This window comes from Rhea americana, unplaced genomic scaffold (assembly GCF_003343005.1).
Source record: "Rhea americana isolate MKP2758 unplaced genomic scaffold, rheAme1 scaffold_85, whole genome shotgun sequence".
Taxonomy (NCBI): domain Eukaryota; kingdom Metazoa; phylum Chordata; class Aves; order Rheiformes; family Rheidae; genus Rhea; species Rhea americana.
Window position 1 is genome coordinate 3,341,956 of NW_028187034.1, and position 23,311 is coordinate 3,365,266.

A 23,311-nucleotide genomic window follows, 5' to 3' on the forward strand; every position below is an offset into this window, starting at 1 on the left:
CCGCTCCGCACCTCGCCGCTCCCCGGGAACCGGCCCCCAACTTTTCGCGGCAAAAGCAGCGCGAGGCGGGGACAAAACTGAGAGACGGCGCATCCGAAGCGCGCCGCCGCCGCGCGCTCCTATTGGCCGGCCCGCGGCGCGCCGCCCCGGATTGGCCCCGGCCGCCCTCTCCCTCCCCGCCGCGCCCCGCGGCGGCCCAGCCCGCCGGAACCGAGCGCCCCGCCCCCTTTCGGTCGGGAGCAGTTTGGCGCGAAAACTGGGAGAGAAAGGGAGGGGAAAGGGGGAGGAAAATGGCGGATCGGGCGGGACTATTGTAGGCGGTGCGGCGGGGGAGGGCGGGCGAAACCATTGCTGCCGGCGGCGGGGGGGGGGGGGCGGAGAGAACACGTCTCTGCTAATCCAGAGTCCCCCGGGGAAGACAGTAACTGTGCAGCAGGTCACATACGCATATAAACAGACTGTTGTTTACGGTGTATTTTCTCTGGGTTGCTTTTCTGCTAACTAGTACTGAATTTTAGGGGAAAGTTGACTTGTCATTGGGTAACTGCTACGGCTCCTAGAAAGTGTGGTAGCGCACATACTTAATCAAAGTCAGAGCTGGGAATTAGAGTGCATGGCAAGGCAGATCTTAACAGCACGAGATGGAAAATGAAGACCATCTTGTCAGCTGTAGCTATGCTGTAGGAAAGCTGTTTTTTTTCATAAAGATCACAAGATGAGTGCCAAGCAAGTTTTTGCTTCTGAAGACTTGCTTTAGGCTCTATCTGGAGCCCTTCCGTGTATACGATACTACAATGGCTGTGAGAATTTCAGAGCGTAATACCTCTCCTGCTGCGAACAGGAAGGRTGTCAGTCTGAGTCCAAGTTTCCTAACTTTGAGGTCACAATTATGATCTCTTAGAGCAGCAGACTGGGGGGCTGCTTGTGCCAGAGTGCATTTCCTGAGCTCTTTGTCGTTTCTTTGCATGTTTGAAATTACTTATTCAAGCATGGTTGAATGAACATAATGATTTAGTTGGGGTGGGTTAGAGACCCTGAATAAAATAAAATAAATTTGAATGAGTAAGTTCTTGGATTTGAATAGCTATCAAGCCTAATATTTCTGATTTTCAAACAGATGACTGTCTTTTTTTTAGCAATTAATTTGTTTCCTTTTCTCTTTCCAGGGATTGGTGGATGGGTCCGAATAGAAAAGCATTAAAGGGGATTTTGGAAGAAAAATAGGATAGACAAGAGCCTGAGGATAGTGACAGTCTCTCTTTCTCACTGTTTATTTTCTGCAGGACCTGCCTTCTGATTCTTACTCTTTCAGTGCTGGTCACTAATACAGGTCAGTAGGAGTGTTTGTCTTTGGGAGCAAGGTCACAGCCGGAACAGGCAGCATCATGAAGACAGGTTAATCAAAGAGGCTCTTCAGGTGAAAAGAGGGGAAAGGACTCTGAGCTGAAGGATAATGGCCTTATCAGTATTTGCTATGTTACACCCAAATTGCAGCCACTCCTGCACTCTGTATTAGAAGACCCTCATAAGCAGATAAATCCTATGGCCGTAATAGCCATAAGCAGCTGGCCACAAACCCAGACCTCCAGTTCAGAGTGAGCAAGAGGAGGAGAGAAAGCTGTGCACGTGGACTGCTCCAGTGGAGCTACTTATTTGTACTGTCTTAAGCAACTCCTTGTGCATGCCASATTCTGGGAGTAAGCTGGCTTGGTTTGATTGTTGCCTAGGTGAGGACAAGCAGTTGCATGCTTGATGTCTCTGATTTTACTATCTTGTAGGAAGAAGGGCTAGTGTRTATTTCATTTGTGAGTAGTGAAAACATGCTTGTTTTCTGATTCATGGTGATATTCTCAAGCAGTACGGTTAACAGCACCTGGCCCTGAGCTGGTGCAGGGCAGAGGTGGCTGCCCTGGTTTGGACCAGCCAGGAGTCCAGTCACCTTTTCCTTTTAATAGGATAGCAGCTAGCCCTTATGTGCAGCATCTACTTCTTAAAGATACTCTGTACAGTCACAGAATTTYGTTTAGTTTCTAGAAATAAGAGACCATCGTGAAGTTTAAGAAACCTGACTCAGCTTGTACAACAAGTTTTTGTTAGAGTGGGAGCAGAGTCTGGTTCTGATAACTCACTTCTGTCTGTTGTTGTGTCTGTGGAGGCAGCAGCTCTAGAAGACATAAAATTGGGAGGCAGAAAGGCACCTCTATTCTCCCTGGATACAGCTCTAACAATAGCACACACCAGGCCTGAAGACTTTAGACATTAATGTTTATTATGTATATAAATTATAATTCAAGACAAAAGAACAACTGTATCTTCAACAACCATGTTCTACTTTTTTAAAAAACAAAAATGATTCGTAAAAGAKTTAACCTACTAGTGACATAGAAAACAGTCTATAACCCAGAAGAACCTTGTGGCTCCACAGAAGCAGTAATCACAGTATCAGCKAGCAGTATAAAATACTGAGCAAACAGAGCTCGGGAGCTTTTTATTTCTGAGGTGAGACAAGATGTCAAATGTGTATTTCTGATCTTGTAGGATTTTTGCAGGAGCTCTATAAAGCATTGACAATTCCTGGTCACTGCTTTTAGGTCTTTTCTGCCTGTATAGTCTGGTGATAAATTTAGTCTCTGGCATAGCTCACACCAAGAACAGGAGAGACTTTGCCTGAACCCCCTTAGCACTCTCTTTGCTTTCTGGGGAGAGAAGTCTCCTAATTAATGTTAGTGACAGAGCCAAGATCACAGCACTCAGCCAAGGAGAATTTCTCTCAGAAGGACTGGAGAAGATGGATTAGTTCATGGTGAGGGAAGGCATGAAGAGAAGGTGGAGATGCTATTTGTTCACATGGCAAATAAGCCCACGGCAACTGTTGTAGCTAGAAAGCTGAGTGCAAGGATCCATCGCACCAGGGGAGTGGTGGGCAGCATTTCTGTGTGTCTCGTATTTGTCCTCTCTCTTTCTTTCCCAGACACTGGACCTAGATTAAATAGAAGAAAATTGATGAGACCACAATAAAGCAAGAGGCTGCCAGTATGCTGTGCTTACCCTCCACAGTGCCAGAGCAGACCTTTGTGCAGTTCCTATGGGGAGAAGGAGAGAGCTCAGGGCCCAGTGAGTCTGGGGGAAAGAGCAACAGCAGATTCTGCTCTGCCAGGTAGGTGGGAGAGGGAAGTAGCAGGCTGGGAAATAGCAGGCTTGACCTGGGCATTACAAGGGCTCACAACCCCTCTGCTTSTATTTGATTACTGGCATCTTCCCTTGTCTCCTTACTGGCTTGTAAAAACCTTGCCCAGATGCAGAAGAGACTCATTCAAACCTCTGGTGGGTACAGAAGACAGCTAAATGATTAAAATCATTTTAAAGAACGCCAGAATTTTAAAGGCGTTTTGTCTCCTAACTGTCAATGATTTAATCAGTTAGGCATTTTATGACTTCAAAAGGGTAGTCCTGAACACTGTAGACAAATAGTTGTTCTACAGCAATTTTAGGATGGGGCTTCTCATCCAACACCGARCTTTTTAGAAAATCCTACCTTTATGGGTTTATAGAGAAAAGAACAGCAAAGATTCACAGATAAGTTTTGCTGCCCTTCCTGAAGAACATGCTCTAAGCAGATGTGCACAAAACAAAGAGATTTTGCATTCTTTGTCTTGGAAAACTGATTCAGCTCAGTATGCAATGAAAAATCTCTCTTTTAGTTTCAGAATGTGTAGGTCATAACAGCTTTCTTATTCAAACCACATCTTACCAGAGAAACCACTTTCCCCCATAGACATCTGAGCCCTATCCAAACTCAGTCACAAGTCTGACTCTATGAAAAAGGGATCACTTTGCCAGCAGCAGCTGGACTGGCTTTGCAGAGAGGGCCCTTGCACAGGATCTGCGCCTTTGCCAGTAGATGGAGCCTTTTCAGTGTTGCAAAATCGAACTGGAGCCTGTACAGCTCCACTTCTGGGTTAGTTACATTTCACTGCACATTCACATTTAATGCTGATTTTAAACCTAGCACATTTTCATTGCTTTCAGGAAGTAAATACTTCTGGAAGGTATGAAAATGGCCACAGGAAGATTTAATTCAAAAGGACAGGCTCTTGGATAAGGTTGCATGTCTAGAAGAACCTTCTGTCAGCATCACAGCGTCATAGCTAATATGCTAGGCCCCAGACCGCAGCTTTTTCTTTGTGAACTAAAGGCTAGGTTCCCCTTTTGTTGAAACTTATATGGCTAAAGAACCTTACACTTGTTAAAAGCTGAGAGGGAGAGTGGGTAGTGTCTTCCTGTAAAGCTTTCTCACAGACAGTATTCATGAGGAACCCAAATATGTCATCCCTGCTCTGCCACATCTGGAAGCAGCTTCATATGCACCAGGGCCCCTTCTTGCTGACTGCTGGTGAAGAGATGAGGCAAGTACCTCGCACTTTTTTCTCAGTGGCTTATACAAGCAAGAACACAGGAAGGGAGGAAGAGACAATCACAAGGGGAAATTTTAAACAACTGCCTTTAGAAACCCCTTACCATGTTCATATGATTTGTTAGCATTCCTTGCACGAAGCTCTGCTTTCAGCTGCACAGGGTGACCATTCTCCTGGCCCTTGGACACCAGCTGCTGCAGTGCTTCAAACACCTGAAAAGAATGAACAGTGTAACTCTATATGGGCTTCTTTTTTCTTTCACTGGACCCGTTGCCCCTGCTCCAGGCACWTCAGGAACTACAGGAAGCCACAAGTCTTCAATCCAGTTGTGCCCCTCCTGGTACTGCTGCTGTTTTTGCACATAATCTAATCTACATGTGCAGTCAACAGAGTGTCTTTCAAACTCCTTCACTTTTCAGGTTCTCTCTGAAGCTTCCAGCTCAAGAGAAAGCCCATCTTCTGATAGGAAGGAAAGCAAGGTATGTGTGTTTCTAGTTAGGATTCATAGAGGAGCTGTAGAGCTTTACTGTGGAGGTGGGACAGGTAAATGGTGATCCCCGCTCCTAGAATAAAGCCTCATTTATATGTGAACAATAGTACAAAGAAGGGTCTGAACTCAAACCCTAGGGGAGGGAGAAGGATTTTTCAGAAACTGACTGTTCATTATGCTCACAGGTTAAGACAAATGGAACTGTCTAACTGAATAGCTTGCCCTAACCCACAGCTTGCTTTGAGCTCCGTAACAGAAATACCAGCTTTGCCTTTCCCCAGTAGCTGTTATCTTGTTTGAGAGAGGGTGTGGGCAGACAGGGCTGGCCAGTTGTTACTCACTTGTATATTTAGCAGGAATGCTTTCCTGGCTTCTTCCAAGACTCTTTTCTTAGTGGCAAGATCCATCTCGATGGCATTCATGCGGGAGCGATAGAGCTGTTTGAATTTGGTGGCATTAGATACTGCATCAAAGGTGAAGAAAGACAGCCCTTCTCCAGTGCTGGGCAGCTGCAGGGCCTTTTGGGCAATCTTCTTCAGCACCTGTCCCCCAGACAGGTCTCCCAAGTACCGAGTGTAGGCATGGGCCACCAGGAGCTCTGGATGATTCTTGCCTACATAATGGAGTCTCTCTACRTATTTCTGAGTCGCCTCAGGACATGGGATCTCTTCCCTCCAACTGCTGCCATAGAAGTACTCCAGATCTTTCTCCAAGGCAGCTTTCCGGTGCAGCTCCACAGGAAAATAAACAGGGGTGAAAACTGGGTTGTCCTTGTTACATTCGATCTCTTCCTCCAGAGCAGAGTAGATGAAATACAAGGAGGCAGTAACCAGCTGAAACAGAAGGGAGGGTATGAGATACAGATGCATCTGTCTGTCTGCCAGCTTTTGAGACAAATCCCACCAATTAAAAATGTTACTTATATGCACACCCTCTATGAATCATGCACATATGTTATGTTGTTGTAGGTTTCTCATATGGAAAACAGAATTGGAAAGGATGGTGAGACACTCTCTGGCCCTTCTGTTTTTGCTTGAGGCATCATCAGGGGATTCCTAAGCCATTCCCAACAGATGTCCATAAAAACTGCTGTTTTTACCTTCAAGTTAAGTTAAGGTTCTGGTAGCTTGATATTATAGAAAATGGAGCCTTATTAAATCATGCCTGGTCTATTCTTTTCATTCCTCCCAGTCAATAGAGAGATTATTCCCAAAGGTATATTTTCTGGTGTATTGTTCAAATCTGAATGCTTCAATATGTGCCTTTCCTTTGCGGGGCCTTGTGAGATGATGACACGTCCTGTTTACTGGTACAGCCTATTCATCCTATTGGCAATCCACTGTCCTGGGAATTGAGGCACCACTGCTCTTCATTCAGATTTCTAAGTGGGGTTACCCTCTTTGCTTTCCCTTTGGTTGCCCCAGGGAGGTAAGATACAAAGGGGACTGAAGGCACAGCTTGCCTCTGAAAGATGCCTTTGTGGAAGATCACTGTGAGGCTGTGTGTTCGTTTCTATTTTTGAAACCATTGTTATTGTTGTTTTTCCCAGCTTACATGACACTTTTTTCTATCTGCCAGCCTTTCCACATAGCTTTAGACAATCCAGCTGTGTTCTTTCCTTTCCTGGGCATTCTGCTCTTAAAAGCTGTGTAATATTTACATGTACATCATCTCTTGCTTACACTGAAATCTTTCATCAACAGCAAAGGGTAAAATGTGAAGGCACCGTAGTGCTTGTGAGTCAGGCTTAAGAGGGAATTTATACTGCTGATAGGAGAGAAAGTGGTTTATTCTCCCACAAAGCTATTACTTCTAGCAGTAAAAGAGCTGCCATTTCAACTTTTCCCCACTGTGTCAGCAAATAGGACTTTGATATACAGAGAGGCAGTGACTTGGTTGCAGAAACAGATATTCAAATTCTATGGAGTCATGTTTCAGGGCAGATGTATACGTTTGCCAAGAGGGTAAACAAAAGGAGTTTATAAACAATAGCTTGTTATCCAATTTACTGGAAAAGAAACAAAATACAGGAATATTGCCTAACAAATTAAGGAATTTAATCTGACTGCTGCTTTCAGAGGCAGGCAGTAGTTTAGTGAGAAATGTAGCTTTTGAAAATCATCCTCTTACTTTTTAAAAGCCAGTGTCACATTTCATTCCCCCAACAGCCTGTCAGTATTTTCTAAAAAATTGAGCTGTATTCCTGGATCCTAGAGGCTTGACTTTTTAGGTTATTACTAGCCTGTCTCAAAGTTCATTGCCTAGCAAATGCTGCTTTTCTAATAGCAGGAAGCCAGCACCTGAGATTAATGGTATGCTTGACTGCGTATCATGAATGTGATCTTTCAAAAGTAAGTACTGTTTTTTTCCTACTCCTTTGGATCTGTTGTCAAGGAGCAATTCAACAAAGTCATTAAGCCACAGGTCGGACTACCAGCTGTTATTTACAAACCCATATGTCACTTCCTCTAGCCGCCCTGGAATTTCTAGCTCAGGTATTTTTACGCATGGCTTTGTTACGTGGCTCAGGTCACATTATCTAGTCAGGTTAGATACAGACTCAGTATCTGCAAATGATTCTGTTATGTTGAAGAAAAGCAACAGGCTTCTACATGTTAACAACAGACATGGCTTGCTCAAACTCAGTCTGCCTTGAGTAATTGCTCCTGATCTCACCTCTGGTATAACTCAAGTGACAACTACAACACTGCAAGGTTCAGCGACAAAAATGATCTCAGATTTCTCATTATTCCATCATTATTTTTATCTGTAACTGCCTAAAGCATTCTGAAGTATTCTCCATTCTTGTCAGCATTTCAACCACTCATGCATCTGCACATAGTTGTATCTCTATTAACTGTCATTGGTCATAATTAACATGCAAGCATTTATAAGGAAGGATAAAAGGGATTACAATCTCTTTTGTCTGTTTATCTTGTTTCAGTTTGGCTGTCCATCCAAAAATACAAAATTCTGCCTCACGTTCTGCAAGAGGAGCCTGAAAGATTTTAAGAGTGCTAAAGTTTGATTAAGAGTATGTTTTGCACAGGAGAGGCTGATACCAAACAGCTGTGTTTCGAAGGGCTTACTTCGCCCCTCAACCGTTAGTCCTCACTTAACTTGTCTGATTTACCAGTGCATTCCATGACAAGCAAATCCTATCCCCAAGCAATACTGCTGCAAGTACCTTAAATTCATGAAGCGACACCTGCCCTTTCTGGAAATTTTTCATGAACGGTGTATTCTCTGCCTGCTCGTGCACGTCTTTGGTGGCATCCTTCATGAGTTCTGACAGATCCCGTGACATGCTGCAGAAAAGGAGCAAAAAAGATGTTGGTGCTGTCACTTTCCTCCTGCAAAATGGATCCTAGCTCTCCAGTAAAAAGAGGTTAAGCCTGGGAAGGCAAAGGAAAGAGCAGAGCATTCCTGAGAGACACAGATGGGAACAGCGGACTGCTAGCATCCCAAACGCTGTCTGAGGCAAAGTAAAACTGTCAGACTCCAGCCAGAGGGGAAAGAAAGAGCATGCTGTTCCCTGCAGAGCAGAAACGGGAATAGCACACCTATAAGCAATGAGAAAAATATGATACTCTTCTGGCTGGAAATTTCCCTCTCATTCCTGTCCCACTCTCACCTTTCAGAGCTGTATGTCTGAGAAGTTTCCATGTTTCTCCACTTCTTTTCTTCCTCTGTGTTCCCGTTGTTTTTTCTTGCTCTTTTTTTCCTCCTTCTGTTCCGCTCCCAGGACACTGTGAAGCGTCTGAGCTGGGCTGCCTGGCTCTTGCATCGAGCTTTATACTGGCCAGGTCACGTGAGCAGCCAAACTGCTGACCTCAACGTGAGTACAAACTTCTTGCAACACAACTACACTTCCTTTAACAGCGTGGCTGTCACCCTCTCTTTGCCTGCTGTATGGAGGGAGCAGAAGGAAGTCACCTGATTTGTCTTGACTACTAAGCACAAATAAGAGGATGTTGAACAGCAACGTTTTCAACATTGCCTGGGGTGGTAACCCTTCCAGCACAGTAGTGATAGCAGGCAGAGCGCAGGTGCTACAAGTAGTGATCACTGCACTGGGGGCAGCAATGTTAGATAGAAGAGTAGACTTACGGCTTAGTGTCATGGTCAAATGTGATGGGGCAGGGTGGGCAAGCTCCTCTTCCCACAACTTGCTACCCCAGTCTGTGTCCCAGTTGCACCCCACCTGGAGAGCTAATACAGCATTTATCCTAATCTTTGTCAAGACTCAGGTATAAATATTTAATTTCCTGTGGCCATGAAGATTGTCAGAAATAATACAGTGCTTATTGGCCATGGGATGRGGAGTTCTCCTCTACAGGATAGGAGCATGCCCATTCCATAGTGGGGAGCACAGCAGGGACCCTGAGTTTTGTACCAGCTGGAAATATATAGGGTAATCTGGGTGCTGTGGCACAGGCATGCACCAGCACTGGTCAGCAAGCAGCAGAACTACAGCTGCACAGAGCTGAACCCTGGTGAATAAACTTTTCCTCTTTGCACAGAGCCAGAACAAGTTTGCCTGCACCAATGCACAGAGACATCCTTTGCTTCCTTATGTATGGAAACAGTAGTGGTATGTATGGAAACAGTAGTGGTTGCTTGGTGTGGCAAATGGCCCCTGCTGTTACCACAGTTGCATGCAGGGCATTTTGGAAGGAGGGTGCTCCATCTCCTACATGCCCATAAGACTACAGTAGCTGGTATATACAAAGGACTGGAAAGATGTGATGTAGGATTTAGGGAAAACTCTGAGGAAGTCTGCAGAGACTTTCAAGTGTAATTCCTCTGATTTTGGAAAAGAGAGTTAAACAAGCTGGTTCTGCCAGTAGCTGGCTCCTCTGCTTTTTTGTCTGTTGAAGTGGGTAATGAGGCAGCCAGTGGATGGTGGGGTCCTTGTTTTCCAACTGTGCTGGAAGCAGGACTAGCCAGGGTTGAAGATACATCAGCCAGCTCTTTTTTGGGAGGGCATAAAATTTGCATTCAATGCAAGTACCGAGGCACTTAGAAACAGCATTCCCCTGCAAGTGCAGTGGTGAGAAAGCACTGCTGCAAAAACACRGAGCACTACATGCATAAAGTGGTAGTGAGGTAGAGCAGGGGGAAGAGGGAGGAGAACTGTAGTTATCTTTTGTCTGTGTCTTCTTGTCCTGGCAATCTGTGGCTTTGCCGGTGGGCGCTGCAGTCCAAGCTACTGTCTCTCTTTCTCCTTGTCCCCTGTCACTTACCCCGATAGTAGCTTGCTGTGGTGCAAAGGTTAGAAAGCTGTCCTGAAGGAAATATGCATCTACACTTGTTTTTTCACTCAGGCACACATCTGGTTTGCAGTGTGGAGAGCTCAGGAAAGATTACTCAGCGATTCCACCCTGACTCAGCCAGACTTTTCCGGTCTTGTTTTCTCTTTAAAGCAACAGTACACTCTAGCAAAAACTGTCAAGTTTCTTTCTTTCCCCCTYTCTCCCATGCCATTACACAGAACTTGTTGCTGACTTGTTTTTGTTATAGTAACATAAATTTATCAGGATGTCTGAATCTCTTAAGAAGGTGTGACAAAGCCCACAGGCTCTGCACAGGAGCCCACGGGAGTGCAGGGCTGTGTGGCCATTCTGTCCTAGAGATACTGAAGCCATCTTGCCACAGGGATGGCCGTAAAATGAGCATTTCTCTCTCACATTGCTCTCCTAAAGCTCACATGCAGTTTTCAGTTCTTTTCAGTGAGTCCTGATCTGACAGCAGAAGCCAGTGCACAAACTGAACCTGTAGTTCCAGTGGAGGGAAGTATACTTGGTGGATGTGAGAAAATCATGAGCCCAAGCCCTGCCCCTCCCTTCACCTCTGTTCAGCAGCTTTGTTAATGTRCCCGGTTCCTCTGCAAAGGTTTTCTAGTTGCTCTCAGATCAGTGCTTTTGTGTCCTACCTGCCTCCCAGCCTCCTGAGAGGTTGCATTCTTGGAGATGCTCTAAAAGATCTGTTCAAAACCTCTTCCTCCTCCTYCTTTTTTATCATGATTGAGGTCGCCAAGATACGGATAAGGGAAACAGACTGGAGAGGAGAGAGAGCTGCTRTTTAGTCATATCACTGCTAATCCATGTAGGATACTTCTTCCCAGGAAATGTTCTGGTYTGTAACCACACTGTCCTGGAATATGGAACTGGCAGCTTTTTGCTATGGGTGCTCCCCAGTGTATCTCCTTGCTAGCTCTTGGGGCTTGACCTTCTCCTGGGTCAGTCATAAGAGATAAGCTCCCTTCTGCAGCTTACTTCCTCAGATGAGTTTTTCTAAATGTGCAGAGAAACAAGCTGCATCTAATAACCGAGTTATCCCTTCTAGTCTTTAGCCAATCAGGATTATTTGATGGAAGGGCAGGGATCAGCTGTGAGACTGGACCTAGCTTCCCAGAAAGGCCCTAGTGCTCTGCAGCCAAAATGGAGGGGGAACTGAAAACATGCTGTCATCATCTTTGTAGTCACTGGCCTGGGGCATTTCTGGCCTTGTCTACTGCTTTGCAGTGATGAATTGTATTGCTTCTGCTGTGCTGTTACTATGCAGTGGAGGGAAGGTTAAGGAYATGGAACGTGCCAAAGTTCTGGCAAAGATCTGTGAGTGACCATCTCTTCCTGGAAGACAACTTGAGAAGCTGACATTTAAGATGATGCACTGGAAAGAAGGTACATATTTTCAGCAGAAAGAACAACTGGCCCCTAGAACAACTCACTCAGGGTCATGGTGTGCCACTCAAAAGGCAGATGCTAATCCAGATCCAGGTCACTGGTAAATTTTGCTTGTGCCTTCTGACCAAGGTCCCAGATCTGTGKTCTCTCCACTGTGCCTTTCAGAAATCCTGTAATCCTTACTGTTCTCTCTTGTTCTTTCACAAAGCAGCTGTTGGGTATGGCCAGAGTTATTTGTTGTGAAGGTGATGTGCATGGAAACAAGTGAAATTTCCCATGACATTTCTTGTAAACATGAATCAAGTAGCCCAAGACAAGGTATTTGCAACAGTCCCTGCTGAGCTTAGAAACCTCTGATTCATATCCCAATCACYGAGCAAAAGTTTAAGTCAAGAGATTTGTTAGATGAGCAGTTAGTTAGTGAGGAGTTGGTGGTTTCATCAGGGGTACAGAAGTGGGGGTATTTTTCCTCTTCATAGGCTTAAGAACATATTCTGCYGGTAGATTTTATAGTCAGAAATTTCTAGCTATATAATCAGTCACAGAACATGAAATCAACTCCTCTGAACTTGTGTGGGAAGCACTCTCTCAGGTTTTGGGTCTTGCACACAGCCCCCTGGAGACTTGGCTAAGAAGAGAAAGCAATCTGGTAAAAACTAGTCTTTCCTGGCAGGAAGGGGTTAAATGGGATCTGTCAGACCATGACACAGCAAAATGTAGCTTTATAATTTTGAAAGAGAAAGCTGACTCAATACTTGGTGGAGCACTAGCTTGCTGTGTAGCAAGGGGAAGGAAAAGAAAAAGATATGGTATTGCTTTCTTAAGAAGGGAGTCACTGCTAAGGCATACAGTAGTATGCTATGAGTTAATTCATGTTTACCAAAGAAAGATTGCCCAGCCCAGCACTGGCAGAACATATTGTGCTCACTCCTGTAAACATTTAACAATCCAAGTGTAGATAAAATATATAGGTGGAAAAATGGAGGCAGTGAGTACAATGCACTGAAAAATCCCATAGGGAGCAAATGTACTGTATGATTCCTCTGAACTGGCATTGCTGGTATATTTGGTACTTCTGAAAGAGGAGARTCCCACAATTGCACTGCTGTTCTGGGCAAGCCTGATATATGGGAACCCCAAAGACAGATGCAGTGGGAGACAAAGGTGCAGGTAAATTTYTCAGACATAAATGAAACAGGAAGAAGAGATTATAATATACATATTTTATAYATGTATAAATATGTGCTTACCAAAGTGCRTGGATGTCTCCAGAACCTGACCATGGATATGATAAAAGCTCTGTGCCTGCTGGGCAGGCTGAGAGCAGAGCAGTGATGGGAAGGATCTCTGCCAGGTATGGGCTTGCTTTGCGACTGGAGGCCCAAGGAGCAGGCAACTCCCTGAACAGGAACACAACCCACAGCAGGTCTACAGGCTATCAGTGTGTTGTGCTAAAATTTTGGAGGAGAGCACACAGCACCCACCAGAGCCTCTCTGCTGATGATGACAGACTCAACTGGCTGCTTACACCCTGATTGTATGTTTCTGAGCAAAAGGGAGGTGTGGAAGAGAAGATTTGAACAGCAAATGTACACAAGAACAAATCTTGTACCTCCGTCAGCGGAGGAGAGGAGGTGTCACTGGAAACTAAGCTCTCTAGGTTCTCAGGGAACTCTCCCACGGTTTCCAAACCACCCTCTGCTTGGTGTCCTGCCTGTAGGTGCAGGAAACGTGTCCTCTTTTCCTGTGCAGGGCTGCACAGACATCAGTCCATGGGCAGCTGAGGCTGTTTCTAGAGACTTCTCTGAATCTTTCTGCCCCAAGAACTCGGCCTGGAGCCAAGAGCGGCAGCTGCAAGCTCAGTGCGCACATGCAACAGGAAACCACCCTGCTGATAAACAGCCTCASGTGGCTCCCGCTCTGCCGTGACTCAGCAAAAGAGCCTCCCCCGCCACCAGCAGGCAGTCTGCAACTTAGCTCAGCAAAGTGATCCAGCTTCCCGTGACTCAGCAGAATGTGGAGAGCGGCACATACTGTGGGAAAGCAGATCAGCCTCACTGGAGCTAGTGCCAGGGTTGGTGTCCTGTGCTCACAGAGCTCCTGCAACAGATGGACATCCTACTGGGGACGTGCAGTGCTGCCACGAGCAGTGCTTCAAGGGTCAGCGAAGCTAAATTCAGTGCCTCAGATTTGGCAAGCGCTTGTGAAAAGAGGCTAACTGGGAGCACCCATCCCACAAAATATTCCTGGCATAAAACCTAAGAGATATTTTAAATATTTAAAATGAAAAAAAAATCCTTCAGCTCATGACTTCACTGCCTTCTCTCCCTTTTTACCACTCTGATGCGTACCAGCTGCTCAGAACCAGCAAATTCATAATTTGAAGCCTTCCACACAAAAACAGCAGTGGGAGCTTCCTGGATTCACAGCAGCAAAATAATACCACTTCAACTATGTTTCCAAAAGACAGAGTGCAGCTGTACTGAGCAAACTGTGAAAGGTTGGGCAGATGTCCCAAGCTGGGAAAGCTGCAAAACTTGCTGACCCAAGAACAAGAACTGCCTGCTTGTCTCTCCTAGACAGACGGGCCCCGTCACATTTCTTTTGGACAGAAAAACTTGGAGAAGTCTCTAGAAGAATCTGTGGAAGTTCAAAGGGGTTAGCACAAATATTATTTATATTAGTGTCAAAGGGCCCCAGGGAGAGCSAGGTCCTTTGAAAGCATTGATTCCCAATGGGTTGTTAAGCATTGTGCTGACATGCCAGTTAATGAACTCTTCTGGGTTAATTAGCATGGATTCAGCTATATACTGCTAGAGCAGGTTGGTGAGGGATTGAACTGGTAGCAGGTGGGTCCCTGGCTGCAGGAGAGAGGAGCCAGTGGTTAGGGCTCGGGAAGGGAGAGGAGGCTGCAGCAAGGGCACCGGGAGCAGAGCAGGGCTCATAGCAGTTGTGGCTGCACATCCAACAGGAGACAGGATGCTGTGGGCTGCACTGGAGCAGGTTGCAGGCTCTTTCTCCTCCACACGGGAATTTGAGGCATGGGAATGCTGCTTTCCAGGAATGTGTTGAGATGGGCCGCTGCTAGGTGAATGCCTGSCATTGCCTTTACTGTCATATAACATTAAAGATGGGAGATCTGGAGTGTGGGAAAGGAAGGAGTTTGCTTCTGAGGCTGGGATTCAGGACATGATGAGTTTAAGTGACTTGTCTGAAGCCACATAGGATCTCTGTGGCAATTACAAAAAAATCACTCAAGGGCAGGCAGGCAAGACTATGTTTGCCAGACTGAGTTGTTATTTTTTAAGAACTTTGTTTTGAAAGTMTAACACTAAATGTTAATGAGAAGAAATAAGACAATTGTTAGCAATGCAAAAAGTTAGCTATTGCATATGACATAAGTAGCAAGCAGCCAGGGAATATGTTGGGGGGATATTTGAATTCCAGCTTCCTTCAAAGGCCTTCATTTAGAGTTAGGGTTGAGCTCTGCCGCTACACCACACTACTTATGGATCAAAAACAATAGTGCAAAAGACAAGGCTGAGCAAGAATATCCTCCTTTTCTGCAACAGCAGGCCTTTTTYGCAGTGTTCCTTAGTATCCCAAGCACTGGGAAACTGGATGGATCTCAGGTTTGACAGRGTTTAGCCATATGTCTACATTGGGGCTGTGGGGGGTGAGCTCCCTCTAACCTACATCTTTTTTYCTATGTGAACTGAAATTATGCGAAGGAGCTCAGAAAAACAGGCATCTGTCTCCCAATGAGATCTGCCTAGTACTTTAAGCCCCCCTTTTAGCCAAGAAGCTAAAAATGCCACTGAAATGCCTTGTAGCCTTTCTAAACACAGATTTTCCTACCACTCTGTGCTCAAGGAAGAACCTCTCCTAAAGCCACAGCAAAATTGTGACCTTACYTCACTCCCACATGCCTAGTCAACACTTCTCTGCAGAAAAAAAAAGAAAAAAAAAAACAAAAAACAAGAAACAGAAAAGCACAGTGCCTGGAGAACACTGCTTTTGGCTTTTTTCAGCTCAAGGCTGGGGAGTGAATTATTGATCTCAAGATCTCCCTCCGGAGAAAATTTCTGCTGAGGAATCCTGTYTCTCAGGGAGTCTTCTCACCAAATCTAAGCCTCATGCTGCAACATCTCCAGTTTTGCTCCTTGGGCCAGGGCTGCTTTGAACAAACTTTCTCAGGTCCCCTTTGTCCTTAAAAGAGGACTGTTGGAAATGTCAGGTCCTTTATCATGCAGGCTGCAACCACAACYGGGAAGGGCTGTCATAGAGAAATTCTCCCCATTGGTCCTGTGTACACGGTAAATTTAACTACTACCCGGGATTTCACTGCAGAAATTTTACTCTGCTGCCATTTTTTTTCCCCTTCAGGAAGACCACAGAGCACACATATCAAGACTAGCTCCAACTTCCTTGTTGCAAAACCGAGTATATATGAAATCACATAGTGAACGAAGGTGGCACTAGAGTGGAGAGGGCAGGGGAATACGGGACCCTGGGTCAAAGGCAAAGTTTGGGGTCATAGCAACAGGAGCTGGCTCAGATGGCAGTGGTGGTCAGAGTGTTCTGGCAAGGGCCAAAGTCCATGTGAAGCATATGCTCCCTTGATTAACAAAACAACAGTAAGAGGAAATCTTTAACTGTACCTAGGGTGAGCATGGACTCTCACCTGGTCCCTAACAGCCCAGCCAACAACAGTGCTACATGCTAAGGCTGTGGAAGAGGTAGTTCCTCCATGAGGGTGGAAGTAATTTTAGAATCTAGAGGGTGGAATTAAACGGGAAGGCAATGGAAGGAGTAGTCCTACAAAAACACTTCGAGAGGCAACACCGCAGAAAACTTCTCTTAATAAAAGGGAGAGAGCCTGTCTCGTTTCCCCCCCAACACCAGTTGCGGCTCTGTGACTGCTAGTGACCTGGCTGAGAGAAGGAAGTGAATCTGCCTGCTCTGGCAGTCTGAATCAGCTGTGATTCCTAGCCACACTCCTATTTACAAGATTTTGCAAGGATGATGGCAGGGATGATAGGAAAAAAGAAGCTTTCATTTGGAAATCTGTGTCCCTAAATCCGTGTTCCCTAGATCAGATTTCTCTTGTCCGTGGACAAACTAATAGGCTGGATTGCTGGGACCTTTTCAGTGGTGCCCAGGAACAGGACRAGAGGCAATGTGTACAAACTGAMAGACAAGAAGTTCCATCTGAATATGAGGAAAAACGTTTTTACTGTGAGGGTCACAGAGCACTGGAACTGGTTGCCCAGAGAGGATGTGGAGTCTCCTTCTCAGGAGAGAATCTCTCAGGAGATATTCAAATCCTACCTGGATGAGATCCTGTGCAATGTGCTCTAGATGATCCTGCTTGAGCAGGGGTGGGGTTGGACTAGATGATCTCCAGAGCTCCCTTCCAACCTCTACCATTCTGTGATTCTGTGATTCTATGACTTGTCCTTCAAGCCCCTTCCTTTGCCAGCCACTGCTGCCATGCAGTCCTTGGAGATATATCAACCTGGGATGAGAAGATCCTGTTAGGTGTCCCAGTGCACTAGGCATATTACAGCAACCCAGCCAGAAGGAGCATGTTTAACTTTGCCTCCATAAAAATGACAATGTTCTGAGCCTGCATAAGCATGCAATTAAATGGCAGATGAAAATCAGTGTCAGTAAATATAAAGTGATGCACAGTGGGGCAGCCTCTCCTCCTCCCGAACAATCCTAAATGCACATGTGAAATAGGCTGCGAGCTAATGTTTACCCTGGAGGCTTACAAGTATCTCGGGCTTGCAATAGAAAGTCCCATGAAAGCAGTTCTGCTCTTCTTCACCCCTGAAAACCTCTGTAGGACTGGAAAAGGCTCGGGAAAGGACAGCAAAGACAAGCAGAAAGGCAGAGCAGCACCCACACAGGTGCTTACTGGGTTGGATAGGACTCTTCTGCTTGAGGAAGGGTAACATYGGAGGGGATATGAGAGACTGGATAGTCAGCCTTTTTCCCCTAAGAGCTGAGGATGATCAGATGAAGCTGGTGGGAGCTACATTTAAAACAAACCAAAGGACCTGTTCACCAGACACGCAGTGGAGCTGCCAGGCTCTGTGTAGGATGCTTGGAATGCTAGGAAAGCCAGGGGAGAGCAGGCAGGTCAGTGAAAAACAAATCCCCTGAGGGTTACCAAGTGCATAGGCATCATCTCTGCTGCAAGAAGTCCCTGAGCTGGAGATGACTGGAGGCTGGGAATACCACCTTGACCCTCATTTTAGGTCATTGTGAGAGACAAGGCATAGCTAGTGGGATATTCTTATGCTGTCACATTGAKGTGACAAATGGCCAGGCAGGAGCTTCCAGGGCAAGCAGCAAGTGGTTGGCCCTCACTGTTTTGCACAGACACTATCCAGAGTATTGCTTCTTTCAACAGCCYAGAGCAAAATCTTGAGCCTCTGTTGGACAATGGATGCAGATTGACTGGAACCTACCAGCAGATGTCAAGAAGAAGGAAAGGTTTTGGGGAGCCATCATGGTTTTGGTGCTACACATGGCATCTTGTTCCTGCTGTGCCAGGGCACAGCCTGAATCAGTACAGCCCACGTGACTGGACACTTGAGCAGCAGCTCTGTGGGGCAGTGGCAAACCCTCCCTGGGCAAAGGGGTATCAGAGGCATTTCTATTGGTGTCTTTCTGAGTTTTGCTGCAGATGGGCAAAGAGAGGGTTACATTCAAACAAACCTCTGTTCTTACAGTTTGTGAAATATAAGAAAAAAATACTTCTACTGCCAGTAGAACTCCTTGTATTACCCTCCTSTCTGTGACCACCTCCATTTCGTTACTCCTAAACATTGGGGTACTTACTTTTCCTCTCATACTCTTGTACATTTTCCTACCTTTTTGTCTCTTTCCTTTCTTCTTGTGTTTTCATTTGCTTACATCCACACAGATAAAAGTGAATTATCCACATAAATGTTTTCCTTCCTCAGGAGTCCCCCCCCCTTTGCTCTCCATAGGATCCCCACCATACATTGTTACCCAGCATCTCCATTTGCTCTAAGCAGCACCACTAAGGTGGATAAAATACATTGAAAAGGCAGCACCATGCTTGTCCCTGAGGTCAGTTCGGTTCAGCAGGCTGACTGGTACTCTTTTTGCTAAATCGAGGACATTTGCTCCAGGCAATCCTGTCCTGGATGGCTTGCATATCCTTCAGCAGAGTCTATGCTCACAGTCACCGTCTGAAGGTGCCCCAGTGGGCAGGAAGTGCCTGCTCTGGCTTTGTACCTTTACGTGCAATGTAAATGCATCTGCATGTTTTTCCCTTCATTTTTCACTTGCATTTTGACTTGGCAACCCACAGGAATAAGGAATGGGATATAATCAAGGGATGCAACACAAGTTTGAGACTATTCTTGTAAGTTATGATTTAATAAGGTGAATTTCTACTAGTGTGTTGAAACCACCTTGAAAAATGCTAGGTCAAGACTCCTGTATGGGGCAGGCTGCCATAACTTGTTGATTTCAACTGTTTTTTTTTGCTCACTCCCCAGGCTCAATAAGGAGAAGGGGCTGTGCTGARGTAATTGACCTTTTGCTCCTGAGCAAAAAAAGAGAACATTAAAAATCTGAGGTAGGATTTTGCATTGCTGGGACCATCTAAACAGAAGTGAAAGTGGCTTTATTCTCATTTCTGGAGGGAAGAGGGAATCTTGTTATCAAAAATAAGAAAAAGCTTAGAGTATAGTGAAGCAACATGGAAGTCCTATGGAATGGAGAACAACCTTCCAGTTATACTAGGAAGGGATATTTCTGTGATTATTTGTGAGATGTTGTGGGAAATAAAGAAACATTTTTGTTTACTGTTCTTTAAAACTAGATTTCATATACTATTTGGATGTTAGTAGAAAATAAAAGAGAAGCATGTACTTTTTGCCCTGAGGAATCTGATTCTGGTATGCCAAGAACCACACAACCCAAACATCATGGGAATTCTCATGAAGTCTTAGCACATACTGGATTTTTAGACATGCAGGGCAAATMTGACACATAAAAAGGAATTTAATGCCTTTCTTCAGTCTACATAGAAGTAACCATTTTGRGCCATGCAAAATAACCATGTAGGTCACGATCCTATTTCCCTATGTGGTTATAAATGGATGCTTAGAGAGACCATCCAAGTGTTCCGGCCCCACCTGTATGCAGATTCAGTGGGTGTCTGCATGATCTGAAGTGGTCACCGTATGAGTCTGTATCAGGCTAATTGTTGCAGTGTAGTATCTAGAATGAGGGAAGAATTTGGCGGTTTTGTTTCTTTTGGTTGCATAGCCTGGTGAGCAGGTCACTGCAAAGCAGGTTTTGCCTTCCAACTTGCAGAGCTCAGGCTGTCAGTGTGTGAGTGACTGCAGCCCTCTGGTGGTCAAAACCAAGTACGTTTCATTATTAAAAGGGGGGGGGAACCCCCAAAACGTAACATTAGAAAATACTTTTAAGAAAAGAAAAAGCTTTTAAGAAATTATTTATAATATTATCAGTTTATATTTTCATAGCTATAAAGTAGCTGTTGCCAGTGTAAAATAGCTGATGTCTGCTTAACACAATCCCTTGCAAACTTCACAGGTTTTTAAAGCTCCTCTTTAAAAGAAATCTCTCAAAATTATTTAAGCTGTATTACTGATATAATCTATAACAAGTATGACAATATCTGTATGGTCTTGGAAAAAATCTCCATTTATCATGCTATTCAGTCAGTTGAAAAAAAAACTATTAAACTTTCTAAGACTTCTGCATTGACTTGTCAATAGTTAAGTGAACCACAATGTGCAGATCATTATACTACTGGGAGGAGACATGTAACTCGAGAAGGCTATGAACAGGACTCTGAATTTGCACTTGTTGGTCACCACTTCAATCTGACTCTAGTTTGGCAGTGACCAAAAACTATTCCCACCTGTTAGCTCCGTGACAAAGGTAGTAACAAGCAAATTCYTCTGTCTTCATGTGTTCTCCAGGAAAATTTCCTTGCTGTGTTTTGCATGCCAGCTCCCTTGTTGTCTGTTTCAGGAGGAAAAAAAACCCAAGGAACTAATAGGGTGGAGAAGAGATCCTTACCTTGAGATGGTCTCATCATACTGCAGAAGCAGCAGAAAAGAGCTTGATCTCCCTATACTCTGGGTGTGAATTTGGGAATGGCTTATTAGACAGGCAAGCAGGTCCTTTCCTGGGCTCAGCTTCATTCTCTACTCCTTTGGGGGCTCCTCAAGGTGAGAATGGAGTTGAGACACAGGAACCTTAGTCATCACTTGCCTTTCCCARGGCCACAATCTGTATTTCTCCCTCTAGCCTGAGATTTTGGGCTGTTTACAAGCCACTGGCTGTCCGTGGAGTGAAAGTTTATTTGAGTGCCTGCCCTTCTTGTTTTGCTTTCAGGGAAAGCCATAGGCAATACAGCCAGAGAGTCAAAGGCACCAAGAGCTCTAAGCATCCACTGTGGCTAGTCACAGAATGCTGTGACTAAAACAGCAAAACGTAGCCAGCCTTTGTCATGTGAGCAGCTTGATATCCTTCACAAATGCTGACTGTGCACCAGAAGCACTCCCTTGCCTGTAGAACGGGAGAACACAAACCCAGGGGCCAGCAAGAGGATTTTGGCATCAGACCAATGCCGTATCTTTGAATGGCATTCTGGAGATACAAGTGCAGAACTCATTAGCCTGGACCCTGTAATTCTTCTGCTCCTGATTTATCTCTTGTGGGCAGCTATTAATCTGGAGGGAAAGCTTAGTGTGCTGCCCTCTTGTCTTTTCCCATTGCTCTCTGTTCTTTGGTCAAGACTTACAAGATGGAASCTGCAGGGGCTGTGAGACCCTCATGTCTCTGTGTAGAGTCCTGCCTACTCAGGAGGTACCTACCCTTGTTCTGCATTTGCGGCAGTGGAAGTAGAGCTTTAAGTAACCTCTACTGCTCAACTGGTCTGCAGTGAAATACCCCCTAACGGACTTTAGSTTCCTGTTATGAGTATCATCTATTAGTCAGACTCACAGAACATAGCCCTTGGTTGCAAGCTTTGCTCTCACAGCAGATTTTCATTTTGTATCTGGGGGGGAGGCGGCTGTGCCACAGAGAATTTGTGGATACCTGTTGATACTGATCTCTATCAATAGGTATGGAAATTAACAGGCATCAATGCCTGTTCATATCAAGAGGTATCAATGTTGATAGGCATCAATGCATACTGATAACAAAATATTCCTGAGACCAAAAGCTATAGATGCCTTTCAAGATTCTGTTCAGGAACCTGCTTGGAAGAATCCTATGGAATAGGGCCCTAGAAGGAAGAGGGCTCCAGGATAGCTGGTTAGTAGTCAAGGAACTCCTCTAAGCTCAGGAACAGTTCTTCCCAACAAGCAGGAAGTCTGGAAAAGGGGGCAGGAGACCTGCATGGATGAACAAGAAGCTCCTGGAAAAACTCAAACAGAAKCAGAAAGTGTGCAGGAGGTGGAAGCAGGGACAAATAACCTGGGAGGAATACATGGATCTTGTCTGAGTATGCCGTAATGGGGCTAGGAAGGCTGGAAGGACCTGGGAGTCATGGTGGACAATAAGTTGACTCTGAGCCAGCATTGTGCCCTTGTGGTAAGAAGGCCAGTGGAGTCCTGGACTGCATTAGGAAGAGCATTGCCAGCASGTTGAGGGAAGTGATCCTTCTCCTCTACTCAGCTTTAGTGAGACYACATCTGGTGTACTGTGYCCASTTCTGGAATCCCCAGTACAAGAGAGACCATGGAGCTACTGGAGAGAGTCCGGTGAAGGGCTATGAARATGATCAGAGGATTAGAGYATCTTTTATATGAAGAAAGAATGRGAGAACTGGGACAGTTTTGCAGAGAGAAGAGAAGAAGCAGGGRATCTTACCAATGTATATAAATATCTGAAGGAGGAATGTAAAGAGGACATAGCCAGACTCTTTTCAGTGGTGTCCAATGACAGGACAAGAAGCAATACGTACAAACTGAAATACAGAGAGTTCCATTTGATTATGAGAAAAAAAAATCTTCTGTACTGAGAGGTTGAGTGAGCACTGGATCAGGTTGCCCAGAGAGATTGTGAAGTCTCCATCTTTGSAGATACTCAAAAGCCATCTGGATAGGGACCTGGTCAACATACTCTAGGTGACCTTACTTGAGCAAGGGAGTTGGACTAGATGATCTCTAAAGGCCCCTTCCAACTTCAACCATTCTATGATTCTGGAAWTCTGTGATCTTGAGAGATACCCAAAGATTTTGTCTCAGGCTGATTTTGCTTTTGGTAGGCATAGATGCATACCAATATTGATTGTTCTCAATACTGAGAGGCCTTGAGGAGTATCAATTTCCATATGTAATACCGACTAATATTGACAGGTATTGTTAACTATGGATCTCCATTGATATCAATACCTATCAATAGGCCTGACTACCACTTGATCTCAAGAGGCATGCATAGCTTTTGGTCAGTGGCCAATGTTATTCTTGCTAGGCACTGATGACTGTCAACACAGACCGTTCTTGAGATGGAGGGGCCTTCATGAATATTGATTTCCATACATATCACTAGGGAACAACACCCATCAATGTTGATGCTTATCATAACCCAGTGATACTTCTGCATCTCAACAGGCATCAGTGACAATCAATGCCTATTGATGGGCATTGATATCACTATGTATTGATACTTTCTGATAACTATCA

The 23,311-nt window shown here is 45.0% G+C and overlaps 2 protein-coding genes across 4 annotated transcripts in view; both read right to left on the reverse strand.

Annotated features, from left to right (window-relative positions):
- Positions 1-108, reverse strand: part of MCM5 (minichromosome maintenance complex component 5) — a 13,896-nt gene extending 13,788 nt beyond the window's left edge. The window contains exon 1 of the mRNA XM_085323481.1: positions 12-108. The gene's annotated coding sequence lies outside the window, so the exon portion shown is untranslated. The remainder of the gene's footprint in view (positions 1-11) is intronic.
- A 2,140-nt stretch (positions 109-2,248) lies between these two features.
- HMOX1 (heme oxygenase 1) lies at positions 2,249-8,803 on the reverse strand. Of its 3 annotated transcripts, XM_085323483.1 has the most exons (5): positions 8,540-8,779; positions 8,093-8,213; positions 5,247-5,738; positions 4,519-4,627; positions 2,249-2,980 (listed from the first exon to the last, which is right to left on the reverse strand). In XM_085323483.1, the coding sequence occupies exons 1-5, from the start codon at positions 8,569-8,571 to the stop codon at positions 2,844-2,846; spliced, it is 891 nt and encodes a 296-aa protein (XP_085179609.1). In that variant the 5' UTR covers positions 8,572-8,779; the 3' UTR covers positions 2,249-2,843. The 3 variants fall into 3 exon arrangements, with proteins under 3 accessions (XP_085179609.1, XP_085179610.1, XP_085179611.1); XM_085323484.1 differs by lacking the exon at positions 4,519-4,627 and having other exon boundaries at positions 8,540-8,795; XM_085323485.1 differs by lacking the exons at positions 2,249-2,980; positions 4,519-4,627 and adding an exon at positions 4,638-4,978 and having other exon boundaries at positions 8,540-8,803.
- Between the last annotated feature and the right edge of the window lie 14,508 nt (positions 8,804-23,311).